General features: G+C 29.6%; 3 protein-coding genes and 1 non-coding gene across 5 annotated transcripts; 2 read left to right on the forward strand and 2 right to left on the reverse strand.

Annotated features, from left to right (window-relative positions):
• Positions 1 to 565: 565 nt before the first annotated feature.
• On the forward strand, positions 566 to 5,791 carry LOC132915211 (alpha-ketoglutarate-dependent dioxygenase alkB homolog 4). 2 transcript variants are annotated; one of them, XR_009659802.1, is made up of 7 exons: positions 567 to 973; positions 1,706 to 1,831; positions 2,120 to 2,212; positions 2,328 to 2,758; positions 3,005 to 3,193; positions 4,438 to 5,535; positions 5,616 to 5,791. XR_009659802.1 is itself a non-coding variant. In XM_060974944.1 (5 exons), exons 1-5 carry the CDS (start codon positions 872 to 874, stop codon positions 3,153 to 3,155), a joined length of 903 nt encoding a protein of 300 aa, XP_060830927.1. In that variant the 5' UTR covers positions 566 to 871; the 3' UTR covers positions 3,156 to 3,193. The 2 variants fall into 2 exon arrangements, 1 of the variants encoding a protein (XP_060830927.1); XM_060974944.1 differs by lacking the exons at positions 4,438 to 5,535; positions 5,616 to 5,791 and having other exon boundaries at positions 566 to 973.
• Positions 2,938 to 8,605, reverse strand: LOC132915212 (CD63 antigen-like). Its single transcript, XM_060974945.1, has 5 exons — positions 8,442 to 8,605; positions 4,816 to 5,004; positions 4,426 to 4,596; positions 3,941 to 4,129; positions 2,938 to 3,775 (listed from the first exon to the last, which is right to left on the reverse strand). The coding sequence occupies exons 1-5, from the start codon at positions 8,514 to 8,516 to the stop codon at positions 3,590 to 3,592; spliced, it is 810 nt and encodes a 269-aa protein (XP_060830928.1). The 5' UTR covers positions 8,517 to 8,605; the 3' UTR covers positions 2,938 to 3,589.
• A 1,875-nt stretch (positions 8,606 to 10,480) lies between these two features.
• LOC132915213 (CD63 antigen-like) lies at positions 10,481 to 16,618 on the reverse strand. The gene is made up of 5 exons (XM_060974946.1): positions 16,378 to 16,618; positions 13,154 to 13,342; positions 12,378 to 12,548; positions 11,869 to 12,096; positions 10,481 to 11,436 (listed from the first exon to the last, which is right to left on the reverse strand). The coding sequence occupies exons 1-5, from the start codon at positions 16,453 to 16,455 to the stop codon at positions 11,371 to 11,373; spliced, it is 732 nt and encodes a 243-aa protein (XP_060830929.1). The 5' UTR covers positions 16,456 to 16,618; the 3' UTR covers positions 10,481 to 11,370.
• Trnas-uga (transfer RNA serine (anticodon UGA)) lies at positions 14,979 to 15,060 on the forward strand. Its single transcript has one exon. It is a non-coding gene; the product is annotated as a tRNA-Ser (tRNA).

Consider the following 16,618-nt stretch of genomic DNA (forward strand, 5'->3'; position numbering starts at 1 on the left):
TTTAAATGTTAAAAATTAATGTTTTAAATATTGTAGATTAATAGTATAGGATTATTTATTCAGAAATATTAGAAATTAGGATTTCCAATATGATTTCTATCCTATATGATAAATTTACGGTAGATGGATCTACTTACAGTGGAATGAACAGGAAACGATGGTTATTTAACGTGAACTTAATGTAGTAATACGATATAACTAAGACAATTAGATTGATAATTAATAACTCACAGCTAATAGTTTACAACTCATGACAACTCAGCAACTCTGTCTCGACTCAACTCTCTCAGCTCGACTCTCGACTCACAACTAACTACCTCCTCACAATTCGAATCTCAATTAACGACTGCCGATTAATTTGTCTTTCTCCCTTAAGCATCCCTTTGTTCTGCTCATACCCCCACCACGTACGTACCACGCGAATGTTATAAATTTGATAATTTAATTCGAAAAAGTTCAATTCTTCCATCTTCATTGTACGGTGGTTGAAATATAAATGACCTCGCACGAAAGTCGTGTGTTCATTGTATACCTGTTGGTATACATCTGGCAAGGTGCTAATCTTCTGTCAAAAGAAGATTATAAAAAGATTATCAATTGAAAAGTTTATTATAAAAGTATTATTATAAACGAGGAGATTTATAATAGATGGTAAACTATTCTAGTAATTTCGAATAAACTTAACACGTATAGAAGACCCAATCAACGTATTGCCCTTCTTACGTTATCGCATCGACATTGTCCTTTAGTTCCCTGTCTTCCACGTACTATGTGTCTAAAATATGTATACATTTGTACATATGAATATAGTTCGAAATAAGTATTTTAGTTCTTTAGACTTTTAAGTTCTTTCTTTATTATTTATTAAAGGATGGAAACAGTGCGATCTTGTGGTTGCAAGGGAATAAGATCTTGCCTTCTCTGCGAAACTGAACATAAGATTGTGAAACCCAATCTTAAGACTCATTTTGAGGTTATGTACCAAAAGTTTGTCTTTTTTACAAATAAGTTTTTGTCCAAGTATTATGTTATATACTTGGACAAATTAATAATTTATTTGGTAGCATTGCTATTTTTAATATTTTTTTATAAAATATTTAAATTATTTATTTATCATTTAAGTTATCCATCAATGAAAAGAAGATAAATAAGAATTTAATATTTTATATACGTTCTAAATGATTTCTATGTATTGCCCTGTATTATTCTTCAATGAATTTTTGATTTTATAATTATCTCTTTCTTGCCTTTTTATATTCAAAAATGTTCTTGTATATAAGTATATATTCGAAAGTATTACTTGCATTCCTTCCATTGAAAAATATGATATCAATATCAGTTTCAGTTGCTTTGTATTATACATATATACATATATACATGTGAAGTTTTTAAAATGTCATAATACAACTTTTAATATAATATAATTGTTACGTTGAATATTAAAGTCTCTTATTTTATTATAAAATTCTTACTAGACTTTGTAGAATGCATAGAAACAAATGATTTTCTAATGCAAGTATGTAATTTTTAATTTAGGCAGTAGCATAGATAGCATATATGATACAAAGTTACTATTTTATGTACAAAATATAAAAAGTAACATTGTTATTGAACTAGATAATTTACTTTCTTATTAAGTTTATGCACATAACATTTAAAATTTGTTCCTATGTCTTATTAACTATTATGGATTATAATATTTTAGAAATGTTCCAGTTATGTATATTGTCCAAACTGTGACAAATCGTGGCCTGGTTGGGACGCTGATCTTTATAAAAATCATCCATATCATCGAGGAACTGCCATAGAATTTTCTGGTGTATATATTAAGGTATTTACTTACTTGTATCTGATACATCCTTCCATTGTTTAATTTCTAATTCATGGTAATATTATTCATTAATTTTCCCTTTCAAACTAATTTACATTTAAGAATATAACAAGAGATTATCAATTATCAATTATTAAAAAAGAAGTAAAAGATTTTTTAGTGAAGAGAACTTGATAGAAAGTATTACTAGAATAATAATTTTATTATTATTATTATTATTTATATTTGAGATAATATTCATAAGAAATTAATTTTAACCCATTGTTTTATATTCACTTTTATACGAAGCTAGATTTTCTAAATCCTTGGGAAATTAATTCATTGAAGAACGCGCTTGAAAAAATACCTTGGGAAGTTTCTCAGAGTGGAAGAAGGAAACAGGTATTTCAAACAGAATAATATATAACTACATTTATTGTTATGAAATTTTGAAATATCGATAAAGTGTATTAATAGATAAGATAGGAAGATTTAAGACATAATTTAAAAACTCCAGAATTTTGGTCCAAAATGCAACTTCAAGAAAAGAAAGCTTCGATTGGGTTCCTTTGATGGTTTTCCAAAGTCTACTCAATTTGTGCAACAAAAATTTTGCCAAGTACCCATGCTTAATAATTTCCAAACGGTAGAACAATGTACTTTAGAGTATGATCCATTACGAGGAGCTTCGATAGATCCACATATCGATGACTGCTGGATTTGGGGTGAAAGAATAGTTACTGTGAATGTCATGGGTAACTCAGTTTTAACAATGAGTCCTTACCATGGTCCAGATACGAAATATAATTTAGAAAGCGTTGCAGAGTATTCCACTATACTCGAAGGCTTCGAATTTGATACAAATGATAAAAATGAAAGTAATAAAGATATCGTTGTAAGGCTCCCAATGCCAGAGGGATCGCTTATGGTTCTTTATGATAGTGCAAGGCAAGGAAATTTTCTTACAGACATGGCGAAATAGTACTTGAACATCTACATCGTATTATATTTCTGTGAAAAATTTTAAACTATATTGTATTAATTGTTTGGCAAATTTAGTTATATAATTATTTTAATTGTCAGGTACAACTTAAGAGAAAGTATTTTATAACATAGATAAAATAGAATATAATGAATGTGAATTTTATTGCATTATTTACATAATTACTAGATTCTCTTCTATATTTTTTATAGGTACAAATGGGAACATTGTGTTTTAAGAGAAGATATAACTTCTAAGCGAATATGTTTGGCTTATCGTGAATTAACTCCTCCATATCTATGCACCTCAACAAATAATGAAATAGTCAAAGAACTCTTAAAGAGAGCTTCAGTCTTTCAATGAAGTGTGACTAAGGTTTGAAAATAATTTATTCCAACAAAGTATGTAATATAAAATTTGTACGAAATATTTGTACGTTTCATTATGTATTATGAAAATATATTAAATCCTTCTCTATATATATAAGCAGATATAAGCACATATATATACATATATATCTACAGCTACAATTTTATAGAAACGTAATAATAAATGAAATTAGATATCTACTATTAGGTATATAATTTCTAAAAGAAACTGACAAAAAGAAATAATAAATTTAGAGCAATATATGAAAATCGATCTTAATTAACAAGAAACGAAGAAGGGAATATAAAAAATAATTTTCTTTACAAAATAAAGATATTGACTTTTAGAACTTCAAAAAATTGAAAGATACTATTTTAATATAAATAAAATTATTTTATATTAAGAATGTATAACAAAAGTAGAGAATTCTATGAATTCTTCAATGGTTCAGAGGACATGTAAACAACAGGGAAAGTGGTAAAGGGATCTGATTTTCCTAATGGCTGGTAACCATTAACTAAACTCTCTCTTAATTCCCATCGACGTCTCTCCCTTTCTGTTTTTTGTCTTCTAATTGCTCGGCCTAGCATACAGGCGAACATTATTCCAGTTAACTAAAAATAAATTAGAATGAAATGCTCGATTAAAATCGAAAAATCACATTTTTATTGATATGCCAACTAATTTATATTTATTTTAGATTTGTTAGAATATCGAACTGTAATAAAGTATATCTTAAATTATATGTCAAATTAGGAATAAACGTAATAAATACTAACCTGAATAAGAGCAATGGCTACAGCTCCAGTACCAATATAAAGGGCACTCCTGTGAATGATAATTGAAAGATGTTTGATACATCCAGTTGCATAAATATTTTTATTAATATCTCTAAAAGGACAAGATGAAGGAATAGTCATTCCTTGTTCTTCCCAATCTTCGTGTCCATTGTATCCACAACAATAGAGCTGTTGAATAATATATTCTATTATGTAAACAACATTTGTTAAATGTTTAACATAATCAGTAATTCTGACAGATGACAATTATATAATGTAGAAAAGGAACAGTTTTAGAAATATCTTTGAAACATTCTGTTTTAATTTTACAAAAACGTAACGAGATTGATTTAGTCTCTGCTTGTGCAAATAACTAGAAAAAGCTATCTATATATATATAATATATTATTATAATATATTATATAATATATTATTTATTAATTGTTTTTATATATGTATATGTATCCTAGAAATTGAAATATTACTCTTGATTGTAGAAAATCAATGGCACTCCTAGCTTCGTCATTTTTTTCATATTGATGCATGGTCACGTTAATTTTGTCAGCAAGAAGATCTTTTATTCCATCTTGAAGAGCATAAGCTGCAATCCCAGCGATCAATTCCAAGACAAGAACTAATGAAAGCGATACTGCAAACTATGCAATTATAGTGATATATTTTTATTATTTGTTACATATTAGATGAGAAATAAACAAATTAGCATTAGATAAATAAATTTAATAACGGATAAAATTGTTCCAGCAAAGTCGAAATATATAAAACAGAAAGAGAGAGATAACATAAAATTTAATTTATCAAATTTTAATATACGATACTTTCACATAATATAGAAAAAGAAGTATTAGGATGCTCACCACAAGAACCATACAGGTGCTCTCTCTAAGAGCTCCGCAACAACCTAGGAAAGCTATTATAAAAACAAATATCCCAACAACGATTAAGAGGGTTGCTGGAGAAAAATAGCTAGGATCCAAAAAATGGGAGAAATCTTCGTAGACAGCATAAATTGTTGTTCCAATGGATATTATCATTATCCCCGTTAACTATAAATAAATAATTTATATTATAATTTTATAAAAAAAATGTAGGATTTGTAAATTAAGATCTGGGTCTATAACATGATATAATAATAATATAAGTGAAAAATATTACTGCAGAAAATTAAATTATTTTTATATCTTTATTTTAAATTACGAGTTTCTATTTCATATATAGATAATTAATTGTAGTAAATATTTTACTAAGAATTATTAAAGCATTCATAGTAGTTGAGTACTCTATCAAATTGTTAATTATAAACACACACACACATACACAAAATGTATTTTCATATCAATGAAATTGAACGTAAAATTTTTAACTAATACTTAAAAATGTACACACATTGGTATTTTATATAGATACAAATAAATACATGATTGGATTTCAATATTTCATAAATATTTGTTAATTTTTAACGTCAATGACATAGTTTTTGGCATTGTTGATATCATTATAATGCCGTCGATGATAAATAAATGATAAATTTTCTTATTTTTAATATGATTTAAGTAGGCACACCCGTACAAAGTAGAGTCGAGCCGAGTAATCGTCGAAAGGGCTTTCATTGGAACCGACAATTAAGATATGATGTAACTCCTTTACTATAGTACAGCGCTATTTAATTTTATTGTAATCACATCCGTGCTTTATATAAAGTACATCTTTCGTTAACATAAAAATTTTATATTCTTACAAACATTCATTGTTCGTATTGAATTTTAAGAAATGTAAGATATTAAAACTATTGTACACGTAAAATCTAACAATACAAACAAATGTTAAAATAAATTTTCTTTTTTTTTTCTTTTTTTTTCCTTTTTTTTTTTTTCTTTAGCGATATACTACGAAACTTATATTTAATCATAGAGCAACAATCATTCTAGCAATAACTTTAATGATTTGGATGATAAAAATATTTGAACCTGCAACTTCCAAAGTGATTTAAAAAGTTCATTTCCCTTATGCACTATTAATGATATACGCATAAAAATGCAAAGGGGAATAATAATAAATTATATAGTATATCGATAAAATAAAAATTTTGCATGAAAGTTCCACTGATCGTCATATAATCATTTTTTTAGTAAAAGTAAAGTTCGGTTAACAAAGTTTTGTACGTTAGCATTTTATACGTCTACGATATTATAGTACAATATGCAGAAAAATCTTATTTTCTAACAAATCTGGGAAAACAATATGCATCACTTTTCAAAATGTTTAATTTACGCTATATAAAAATTAACAGTTGACACGCGTAGCAAAAATATTACAAAAATATTAATTTCAGTTAAACAAATTAATTAGAACTTTTGCAATTTATATGTGCATCTGAGTTCTTTATTGCAATTTCATTTTCAAAAACAAGAGCACGAATTTCATCGTTATTCCTAAAATAGGCGGAACATTTTAGGAGATAGCGAAAAATGATATAATGATCTAGATTTTACAGAATAATCGAGCAAAATGTTAAAATTATCACTTCTAGGTTAATGTTATTTTGGATTGAATAAAATTTCCGTTACATAAAGAAAAAAGTAGTCAAAGATATTTATTTTTTTAAAAACTCAATGAATTAATGATATCAGCTTTTAAAAGTTACGAAACGTATTAATGATACTAATGTGGTTGTATTTAAACGATATTTATGTAGTATATAGATCGTACAAATATATGTATGTCCATCAAATAGGGGCTGTCGAACCCCTTATCGTATAATATCAGTTAAAAAGTGTATACGTATTTTTCCGCTGAATGCAACATATTGCTAGAAAGAAAACAGTGGAATTCGCTTATCGTTACCAATGAGACTACCAAGAATATCTAAGCTGATAAGACAAGTCATTTACGTTTGCAAGATAACGATTACCAATTCTGATGCCAATCGCGGAGAATGAGAATTTTCATTCTATCACGAGACAGCAGATCTATTTCAAACAATTTTTTTATCGTTGAACAATGAAACCACATTATTTTCATTCTATGAAGGGGCGAATTTCCGTAGCTGGTAAAATTCATATCCTAGTATCTTGATGATTTTTATTCATATAGAAAGGAAAAACTGAGCAATGTATTGTGTATCGCTGTTTTTAGGTTATGTATTGCTGTTCTTTCTTCTTTCTTTCTTTTCTTTTTTTAATTTACCGGTTGGCTAGAGTTGTATAGAGTTCGTCGAATGTATAAGCGTGTAAGAAAATGACGAAAGAAAGGAAGAGGGGGCAAGGGACGGACATTGATGGTTCGCGACGTTGCAGATCTACTGCACGGTAATAATTCATCGGGGACAACCTCACATAACCGATATCGATCCTGTTTTACGTCCGAACAACAGAGTAGATCTATGATCCGCGTCCACATCGAGGGGAGGTCTATATCTAACTTGTTGAATCTCAGGGCCGAGTATAGGGAAAATCGACGTCGCCATGGTTATCATCGTAGTCAACCTCGACCCCGTTTATCGTTCTCGTTTTTTCCTCGCGATTCGATTAACGTGTACTTACTTATTACTTGCCCATTTAATCGCGTACATTTCAGGATGCAACTACTCAAGTTTCTGTTACACGCATAAATATACACGCAAATACATTAGCCAGCAATTTGATCAACAACCCAATAGGATACAGACGGCTGAAAAGAATAAAATCCACGAATCTAATGTAAAATAATTAATTAATTATACATTAAGTCTATTTCTGAAGGACTACTAAAGTAGGTGGCACCTTCTCGTACGCTATACTAACGTAAATCACATTTATTAAATGACCTATTATAAGTCAATTGTTACCTTACATACTAGGTTAGCCAATTATTTCCAGATATCTTGAATTATTTTGGTATTTTGTTTGTTTTTTTATAACAATTTTATAATTGATATATAACTGATCGTACCTTATTGGAAATTATATATGTATTATACTCCATATACTACATAAAGATTTTTCACTTTATGTTTGTATGAATATCTGTTTGAAGAAAACTAGAGAAACAAATAGAAATATGTGAAAATAAATAAATTGCATTATGTCTACCTAGCATTTGTTACTATTTTCCTATTTATTTGTTTCGTATTTAACCATAAATGTTTCAATATGTATACATAATATATATACCGACGGGAAGGTTACGTTGCATTAATTATCATCATTTTGATTAATTCGTAACTTGTTACTCGATTAATTAATTAAAGATTAAGAACGCAATATCGGTGGAAAATTACAAATAACGCACGAGGATGCATTTAGAATCGGAAAGAAAGTGAGAAAAGTGAACAGTTGAATTGACGATTAAATGGATGAAAAGAAATATCAATATCGATATGATCGAACGAATATTTACTTGGTTAATGGTCGAGGTAGAAATCAGTTTTGTATGTATTTAATAAACGCGACGTATGATCTTCGAAGGATAGGCGAAAAGAAAATAAAAGAATGTGGCTACAGACCACAAAGAGGGAGTTAACCGCGCAAAGCAGGTACTTGATGCAACGTAGGCCAACGTCGAGGTGTGTGGCAGCCATTTTGGTGTCCGAGAATCCTCTTTCACGCAGGTGCACTACGGAACTGAACGTGGAAACACCTAAACTTGATTCGATGTATCGTATTATCTACTGATAAAGCGGCATACGTACCGACGACACACGTAGCGCTGCTTACTTGTTTTTATAAGCATCTATCCGTTTATTTTCTTTCTCTCTCTATCTCTCTCCTTTCCTTCTCTTTACTCAACACCTATTCGTCCTTGTCTGTTTTTGTAGGTATTCGCGGGAACACACGTTATAATAAATATAACAGTTGATTTTCTGTTCCCTGTATTCTTCCTAAACTATGGTCGCGTAACAGAAATATGAGTTGGTGAAAATTTTTGCAATTTTTTTGCAACTGCCGCAAGACCAGTGAAATGAAAAATATCAATCATCTGTCATTAAGGGGTCAAAGGTTCAAGAATTCATCAAGTTATTAATCAACATACGTATAAAACACCAGCTTTTTACAAAAAATCGTTTAAATGGATTTTTTCTGGATGAATTAGAATTAGAATTGGGATTAGAATGGAATTAGGATAGAATTTCCAGCAATTTCTAAAATTGCCTTTTTACATAAACATGAACACGCTTATGACACTTTATATGTACTACATGTTTGTTGCAAAACGGCGTCTTTGTTATTGACGATTGAATTCTGAAGAACGTTGATATATTTATGTTATGCTTCTTTTTATGTATATAACGGGGTTTGCGTAAAATTTTCGCGGGTGAAACGAGGATATTAATAAGTCTTGGTATTCAATTTCAATGGGACCATTTTCAACTTTTATTTTCTTTCTTTCTTTTTTTCTTTTTCGTTAATTCCACTTACAGAGTTACAGTTTATCCATTTGTCACTAGAAACTACTTGATTTTACTTACTAGATTTTACATACTCTCAATCGTTTACATCCATTCTTTCACGTACCATTCACTCCCACACCTCTTTGCATGATGTATTGTATATAATATTATTCACAGTATTCAATATATAGTATATTGCATAATTAAAGCTTAAAGTTATAAATTGTTCATAATATTTCATTGTGTAACAAGATTTATCAGTCAATTGCCGTTTTACCAGTGTCATTATCGATTCGATATTTATGTTTCAAACTATGTTTTTTATATCTCCCTTGTAACAATACTAATATTCAGCGATTTTCAACTTTTATTGTATGCTTAGATATAGCTATATATATATATATATATATATATATATATATATATATATATATATCACGTAGGTCACGTAATCAGAAAATTTACATCGTGTGATATTTAGGAAAATATTAGGCGTCAAGCTGTAACATAAAGAACCTGCAAATGGTCGGCATTGGCACATCGACCGGCCGCTACGCCCATGCGTGAAAACATAGATCATGACTCATGCGTCCTATCATGTGGGTATGTAATTCAGCACACGTTCATTATTCATACTCTGAAAAGTATTACGAGCCGTGCTTGATTTTATTTCAAATCAAGATTCTTTTCTTCGTTCAAGTTCCCTTTAAGCTGCTTCAAGCGTTCTATCTGTCTTCTTTTATCTCAAATTCTTTTTTTTTTTTTTTTTTTTTTTTTTTAATAAACTTACATAATTCAAGTGAAAACGACCAGTAAAATAGCAATTATCTTATACAAGTAATAGAGTAGATGGTCTGAAACTAAATCATAATATACATAGAAACAAAGAAGAACTATGTCAAATATGTGATGAAAAAAAAAACAAAATTGATGGGAAAAATTGTAAAAGACAGCCCAGTGGCAAATTGTGTTAGATGAAATAAAATAAAATTTCATTTAAATTACTTTGCAACATCGAACAAATAATGTTCAAATTAAAAATGTAGATTTTTTTCTCTCCGTGTGCATATATTCATCACGCATACAAGGAAATACGTACATTGTACGTAGTATACAATGAAGTTTGTCTTTTTTTAATGAAATAACGGAAAATAATTTTCTACTCTTTTATTTCATGTACAAACTGAATGCACAACATTTTACGTCTTCTGATAGAGATCGCAAAACTTTTTTATTATATTTACCGAAGATATGTGCATCGGTAGACAGGATGGGATACTAAAACCCGAATATCTAAATATCTCCTTCGTTTTGAATGATATTGTCGGCAAATGTATAAAGCATAATCTGAGTAGTTCCGAAATAAAGGAAGGACACAATGTACGACAGAACTATTTCTGTGGCCATTTTTTCGAATGTATCGAGGCCATTATTACTATTATTATTATCATCTTTTTCTTTCTTCTTTTAGGAAAACATCCTGTACGTGGATAGGGTATGTCGCGTAAAATCAGCGGGAAGCTAAAGTTTTCACGTGCCCAGTGCTGAAATATATAATTTGTGGCACTTTCGGGAAGACAAAAGGTGCATGAGAGCCGTGTTTAGGCTCGATATGATGTCAACTTGGATTGTAAGTAGAATATTAATTTATATGTAACATTTTTAATCCAAGATTTAGAATGCCTAAATGCACGTCACTGGATCCACTTCGATTACAATGTACAATGTACAAGCAATGATCTTAATGAAAAATGTTTCAAATAAAAGTTAAATGGTTTCGAGAGGAACATAATTTGTCGTGATTAGCTTTTTCATTAAACATTAATTATTAAAAACAAAGGAAATATGTAGATATTTCAATCTTCATACCATATTCAATAGCCTCTTTGATTATAATATGATAGAAAATCCTAGAAACGTAAAATACCTTTTCATTTAACGCTTCTTAAGATTAGACTATGATTATAGCTTTCATTCAGAATTAATTTCTAATCTTCATTTTATCATGATGTACGTGATACGTTCTCAAATCGCTGAAAAGATATTAGACCGATTCGTAACTGTTTCGAATCGATCGAGCCAAGAAAACTGAGAAGCAGATTCCCATCGCCTGAAACAAATAACAAACTGACATGATGGACTATCTTCGTATTTGAAATTGACAAATATCTATCATACATAGAAACAAAATTATATCAATCTATAATCTTCGTTTAAATTTTCTCAATTGTTTCTGCTTTCTCGCATTTTACTTTTACTTTTACAAAGACTTTTACTTTTCATTTACACATACCGCTGCTTGACATTGATAGTGGCGCAACTCAAAAAATTTCAAATTCGCTATAATGGTATAATTGTTTTTATCGTGTAAAACGGCATTGTATTTATAATTCTATCAGTTTTGCGTCACAGGGTAGTTATATTAATAAGGCCTGTATTCAGTATTTTGAAAAATGTGAATTTTAAGAAGCGCCGTCTCGAAAATTTTATCGCTTTTCAAATGTATGGCACTATCAGAGTCAAACAGCGATGTAATGATTACCTGAACGAAAGCAATGCCGAGTCCAACTCCACCAAGTTGCATAGCATGAGATTTAACAAAAGAAAGGAACTTATTATAGCAACCCTGGTGTACCATTGCTGACGTAAGACTGCAATTTTTCGGTTCTACGCCTGTCCCATCAATACAACACGAGACAGGAATGTCCGTCTCGCTCATGTGCCCAAAATTTACCCAATCGGACGCGTTTCTTGTGCCGCAACAATCGAACTGCAATAATATTCGTTTGTATGATTGCCTAAATTAAAGCAAGGAACCTGATATGTATATTTGTTATTTAAGGTATTTGTAGCATAGTTAGCATAGTAGCACAGTACATCTAAGTACCTTAATTAAGCTTCCATAAAATTGATAATTTAAAGAATAAAGATAAGTATTAAGCTCGCTTTTTTCAAAAATTAGAATTTCCGTACAAATAACTAATATAAATATTATACATATACTGAGAGAAAATGAATGAAAAGGTTTAAAAAAAGATAAAGAAACTTTACGTCGCGCTGAAGATTATCCCAAACATTTAACACTTCTGTATTGTTTTTATACATTTTCATTGAATCTTCCATCTTATTCTGAATAATTGAGGACGCCCTGGCTCTTAGAACGTATCCAGATATACCACCTGAGAATTCCAAAATAAAAACTACCACCAACAATGACGTGAACTGAAATCAAGCAATTACATTTTATTATTAAACTTTAGTTTCATTTACCAGTATAAAATTTTCGCTAAACTGATGCTAGATGTCTCGTGACAAAAGATGTAAGAGAAGGAACATCGATAATATGTTCGTAAAACAAATATGTTCGTAATTATAGAGAAAGAGGCATGATTGCTACGCCGATTTCAATGACATCGCTCGGCCAACCTATAACGCATTCACTTATCTTTTTTTATTTATATTAAAGGTGATTAGCATCAATGAGCCAGAATATGCCAGAATGGAGGAGTGTAATGGTAATAAAATTTAATGCAAGATTTTTGCGAGTATCTTGGAAACAAAGGCCGAGTGATGGTTACATGTATGGAAAAAATATTGTTCACAATGTAGACAACAACATACACAACATACTTCAAGGTCATGGAAATCGGTGAGATGTGCCCTTTGCTGTAAAATTATCAACTAAATAAAAGCCCAAATTTATTTATTAAGAAACTATTCGTTCAGAGATTACCTAGAGTTACGTTACCTGTGGTAATCTCCGATTTTAACAGAAATTTGAAAAATTAATACAAAGAAGTATAAAAGTTTATTTAAATATAGATTACCGTAACTATCATGCAATAACTTTCGCGTACAGCGCCGCAACATCCGAAAAAGGCTATGAAAAATATAATTGCACCGATTGCAATCAGCAGAGAGGGAACAGATAAAAATTTATTATCCAGAAAATGTTGATAACTGTGATAAACTCCATGAATCCCAATACCAATGGATAATAAGATTATACCCGTGATCTGAAAATAAGAATACACACATATTTTCTACACATATCATCACTTTTCTCATTTCGAATAAATTATAATATAGGCTTAGATGAATTGTAATGTTATTTTAACATTAACGTTATAACGATCGGCGACGTTTTTCAACGATTAAAGCCTGATTCTCTCTAGCGGTCAAGGGTATTGTCAGGTCACGATCAATCGAAATCTAAGATTTTACCGAGCAATTCATAAATCGGATCACAGATTTTCATTTGACTCCAACTACCTACTACTATGAATGCTCTTGTTGGATTACGCGTAAGCGATTTCGCCCACTACCTGACTTAACATATACTGAATGTATTGTTATCGCTAATGCGAATGAAGCGCTTAATGATTGCCGACGCCACTGTAGCGTCGTGCGATTAAATTCGCATTTTCTAAGTTCTTAAAAGAAAATGAGAAAAGTTATTTTCGAAAGTGGCCGATCGTTTTAATTGTTATAGAAATCGATTTCTCCCAGAATACTTTTGTCTTCTATGAACAGCGGCTTATATAGTACTAGTATAGCTTATAGAGTGAAACAGATATCGATTTAAGTCCTTCTAGTTGCATATTATTTTTTCTAGGTATTATCTTTTGCTGTTCTTCAAGTTCTACAAAGTATCGTTTAAATTAGGGTCAGACTGTTCCGAGGTTAGGCTAGGTTGCTAGGCTATGGTTACAGTGGATACGTATTCTCGTAGATATATGTATGTCAGAATAATAAAATACCTATACAATAGACTTTTATGAGTATACACATACTTATGTTTTGATCTTCAGATATTTTATTCATTAGATAACAATTTATTTACGTTAGAACATGCATTTATTGTAACGGCAGTCTTAGTTATCTCAAATTCTTTTGTTATATAAAATACTCTGTTAGCTTATTGACGTTGCTATAGGATGTTGTCTTAAATTTTCCCTATGTCCCCATTTTAAATAAAAATTTATCCTTAGACATATTTTGTCATATATAAATTATTTACCTCTGTTTACATTACAAATTGAATCAGTAGAAAATCAGGTTAGAAGATCTTTATATCCAATTACTAACTGACAGGTGAACGAGGCTAATACGAAGCCATGATTTTAAAAAATGCGGTTGCTTTGGACGTTCATAAAATCCCTCTAGACGCACGTTGATAAAAATGAAACACTTTCACTAACGATTTGTAAAGAAATGTAAATTGTGGGGTCTTTAGGCGAAATGAATTTTAGAAATATGTGAAACGAAGGAAATTAGATAAACATTACTGTTTCGATTAACATTAAAATAAACACATTGCAAAAAGGATAATACAAATAATTATTTTAACAAATTTGTCAACTAATTCTATTACGTTTTTTATTACATTCTATGTAAAAATATTTAATTACTGTTTGTATATATCAATCCTACATAATTTCCCAAATAATTAAAAAGTATTTTGTCAAATTGCGAACGTTGAATTAATTTAATTAATTAATTAAATATTCATGTTAAAAATTTTATTTTGTTTCCAACCAACAAAAGCAGATCTGATTATAGAATTGGAACAATAGTATCGTATAATATTCAAATATTCGTTACTTTAATTATGTTTTTAATATTCCTATAAAATAAACGGAAATTTCAATGGCTGCGGTGTCCGAGCGGTTAAGGAGATGGACTTGAAATCCATTGGGTTCTACCCGCGCAGGTTCGAATCCTGTCCGCAGCGTCTTTTTTTTCATTTGTATAAAACGATTTTTTAGTATCTTTAAAAGTTTTAAAACAGATTGCATGTGAGTACGATATGCTGTCTCGTCGCATAACGTACATAGATTTCATAATTGAAAAGATAAATTTACTTCATTATGGTGTTGATATTAATGTCAATAACTCTATCCGCATAATTTGTCTCCGTTTATGACAATTATTGCAAACAAATATTATAAATATTTTCATACAATGAAAACAAGATATTTGTTATATTACACACACACACACTATATTACATTATATTATATTACACGTATACATATGTATGTAGATTGTTATATACTACTAATGTATATTTTTCTTTTCTTTCTTTTTTCATACAGGTTTCAACTGCACCCATGTTGTTATTAGCGACGATAATATGAACAGACAGAAATTTACTATTCAGATTTTGCTAAATAACATTATATAACGTACAACGCATGTAATCAAATCATAATGTAATAAAATTATTGAAAAATACAGATAAAAAATATCTATACGTATACAAAATAGCTCTGTGTGTGTATGTGTGTGTGTGTGCAGTTCGCGTGTTTTTCGTCTTTTCATCTTTTAACTGGTATTCGTGATTCATTGTATGAGTGCATTACGCTGTACTTTACTGCGACATATTTATATACATGTTTACCTGGTAGAAGTCTACATATATACGTACCTTAAGAACAGAATAACAAGACACAAGTATGTCATTATATAAGAAAAAAAAAATCATATCACTATCAACAGATCTATCAACTAATTTTCTATCAATATGCAACTAGTTTATTATACTTAACATATTTAATATATTGAGTATTAAAAATGAAATATAAATGTTAATTATTGTAATACGTAAATTATTCTATTATGATATTAAATTATTCTAATAGCATTCATAGAATTTAGAATCTATATCGATATTTATATCGATATATAGGTTATATTTAGGTTAGTATGAAATTAACGCGTCTCCTGTGGTCTTAAATAAAGTAAATTACGAAAAAGAACATAACTTTATATCGGATTATCACCTCGACAGGATTTCTATGATTTAAGAAATCAAAAGGAAGAAGTAAGATTATGCGGAACCAATTATGATAACTTTTTGAACTACGCTGTACTTTCAGTATGGTTCCCATAATCAAAAGATGTTTAAAACAGAACTTTTATCGTTTTCTCAATATAATAAATAATTCAATATCTTGAACAATTTTTGAGAAACGTTGTACAACGGTAAACTTGTTAAAGTACTTAAAAATTAAGGATTATTATAACAATGAAAACGCAAATTACTCACAACGAAGAGTAGATTGAAGATGAACATCAGATATTTGACACATCGTGAACCAAGAGATAATTTCATAGTAGTAACCATTATTTTCTTACAATTAAACGAGACTCTGTTTATTAATTTCGCAATATGTAACTATATACCTAACTACGTTATATTTTCTCCACTCTACCAACGTTAAAAAAAGGCGCACAAACCGGCTAACAACATCGCAACGATTCACTATGTTTAGACAGTTATCGCGTGG

Source organism: Bombus pascuorum, chromosome 16, assembly GCF_905332965.1.
Source record: "Bombus pascuorum chromosome 16, iyBomPasc1.1, whole genome shotgun sequence".
In the NCBI taxonomy this organism is placed as follows: Eukaryota; Metazoa; Arthropoda; class Insecta; order Hymenoptera; family Apidae; genus Bombus; species Bombus pascuorum.

Coding starts and splice junctions, on each gene's coding strand:
- LOC132915211 (XM_060974944.1), top strand. CDS start 872: ATGGAAACAGTGCGATCTTGTGGTTGCAAGGGAATAAGATCTTGCCTT. Junction 974..1,705: donor ATCTTAAGACTCATTTTGAG/GTTATGTACCAA, acceptor ATAATATTTTAG/AAATGTTCCAGTTATGTATA. Junction 2,759..3,004: donor GTTCTTTATGATAGTGCAAG/GCAAGGAAATTT, acceptor TATTTTTTATAG/GTACAAATGGGAACATTGTG.
- LOC132915213 (XM_060974946.1), bottom strand. CDS start 16,455: ATGGTTACTACTATGAAATTATCTCTTGGTTCACGATGTGTCAAATAT. Junction 12,549..13,153: donor GTTATTGCATGATAGTTACG/GTAATCTATATT, acceptor GCTTGATTTCAG/TTCACGTCATTGTTGGTGGT. Junction 12,097..12,377: donor GGGATAATCTTCAGCGCGAC/GTAAAGTTTCTT, acceptor ATATTATTGCAG/TTCGATTGTTGCGGCACAAG.
- LOC132915212 (XM_060974945.1), bottom strand. CDS start 8,516: ATGGCTGCCACACACCTCGACGTTGGCCTACGTTGCATCAAGTACCTG. Junction 4,130..4,425: donor TTGATTTTCTACAATCAAGA/GTAATATTTCAA, acceptor ATTATTCAACAG/CTCTATTGTTGTGGATACAA. Junction 3,776..3,940: donor TAGCCATTGCTCTTATTCAG/GTTAGTATTTAT, acceptor ATTTATTTTTAG/TTAACTGGAATAATGTTCGC.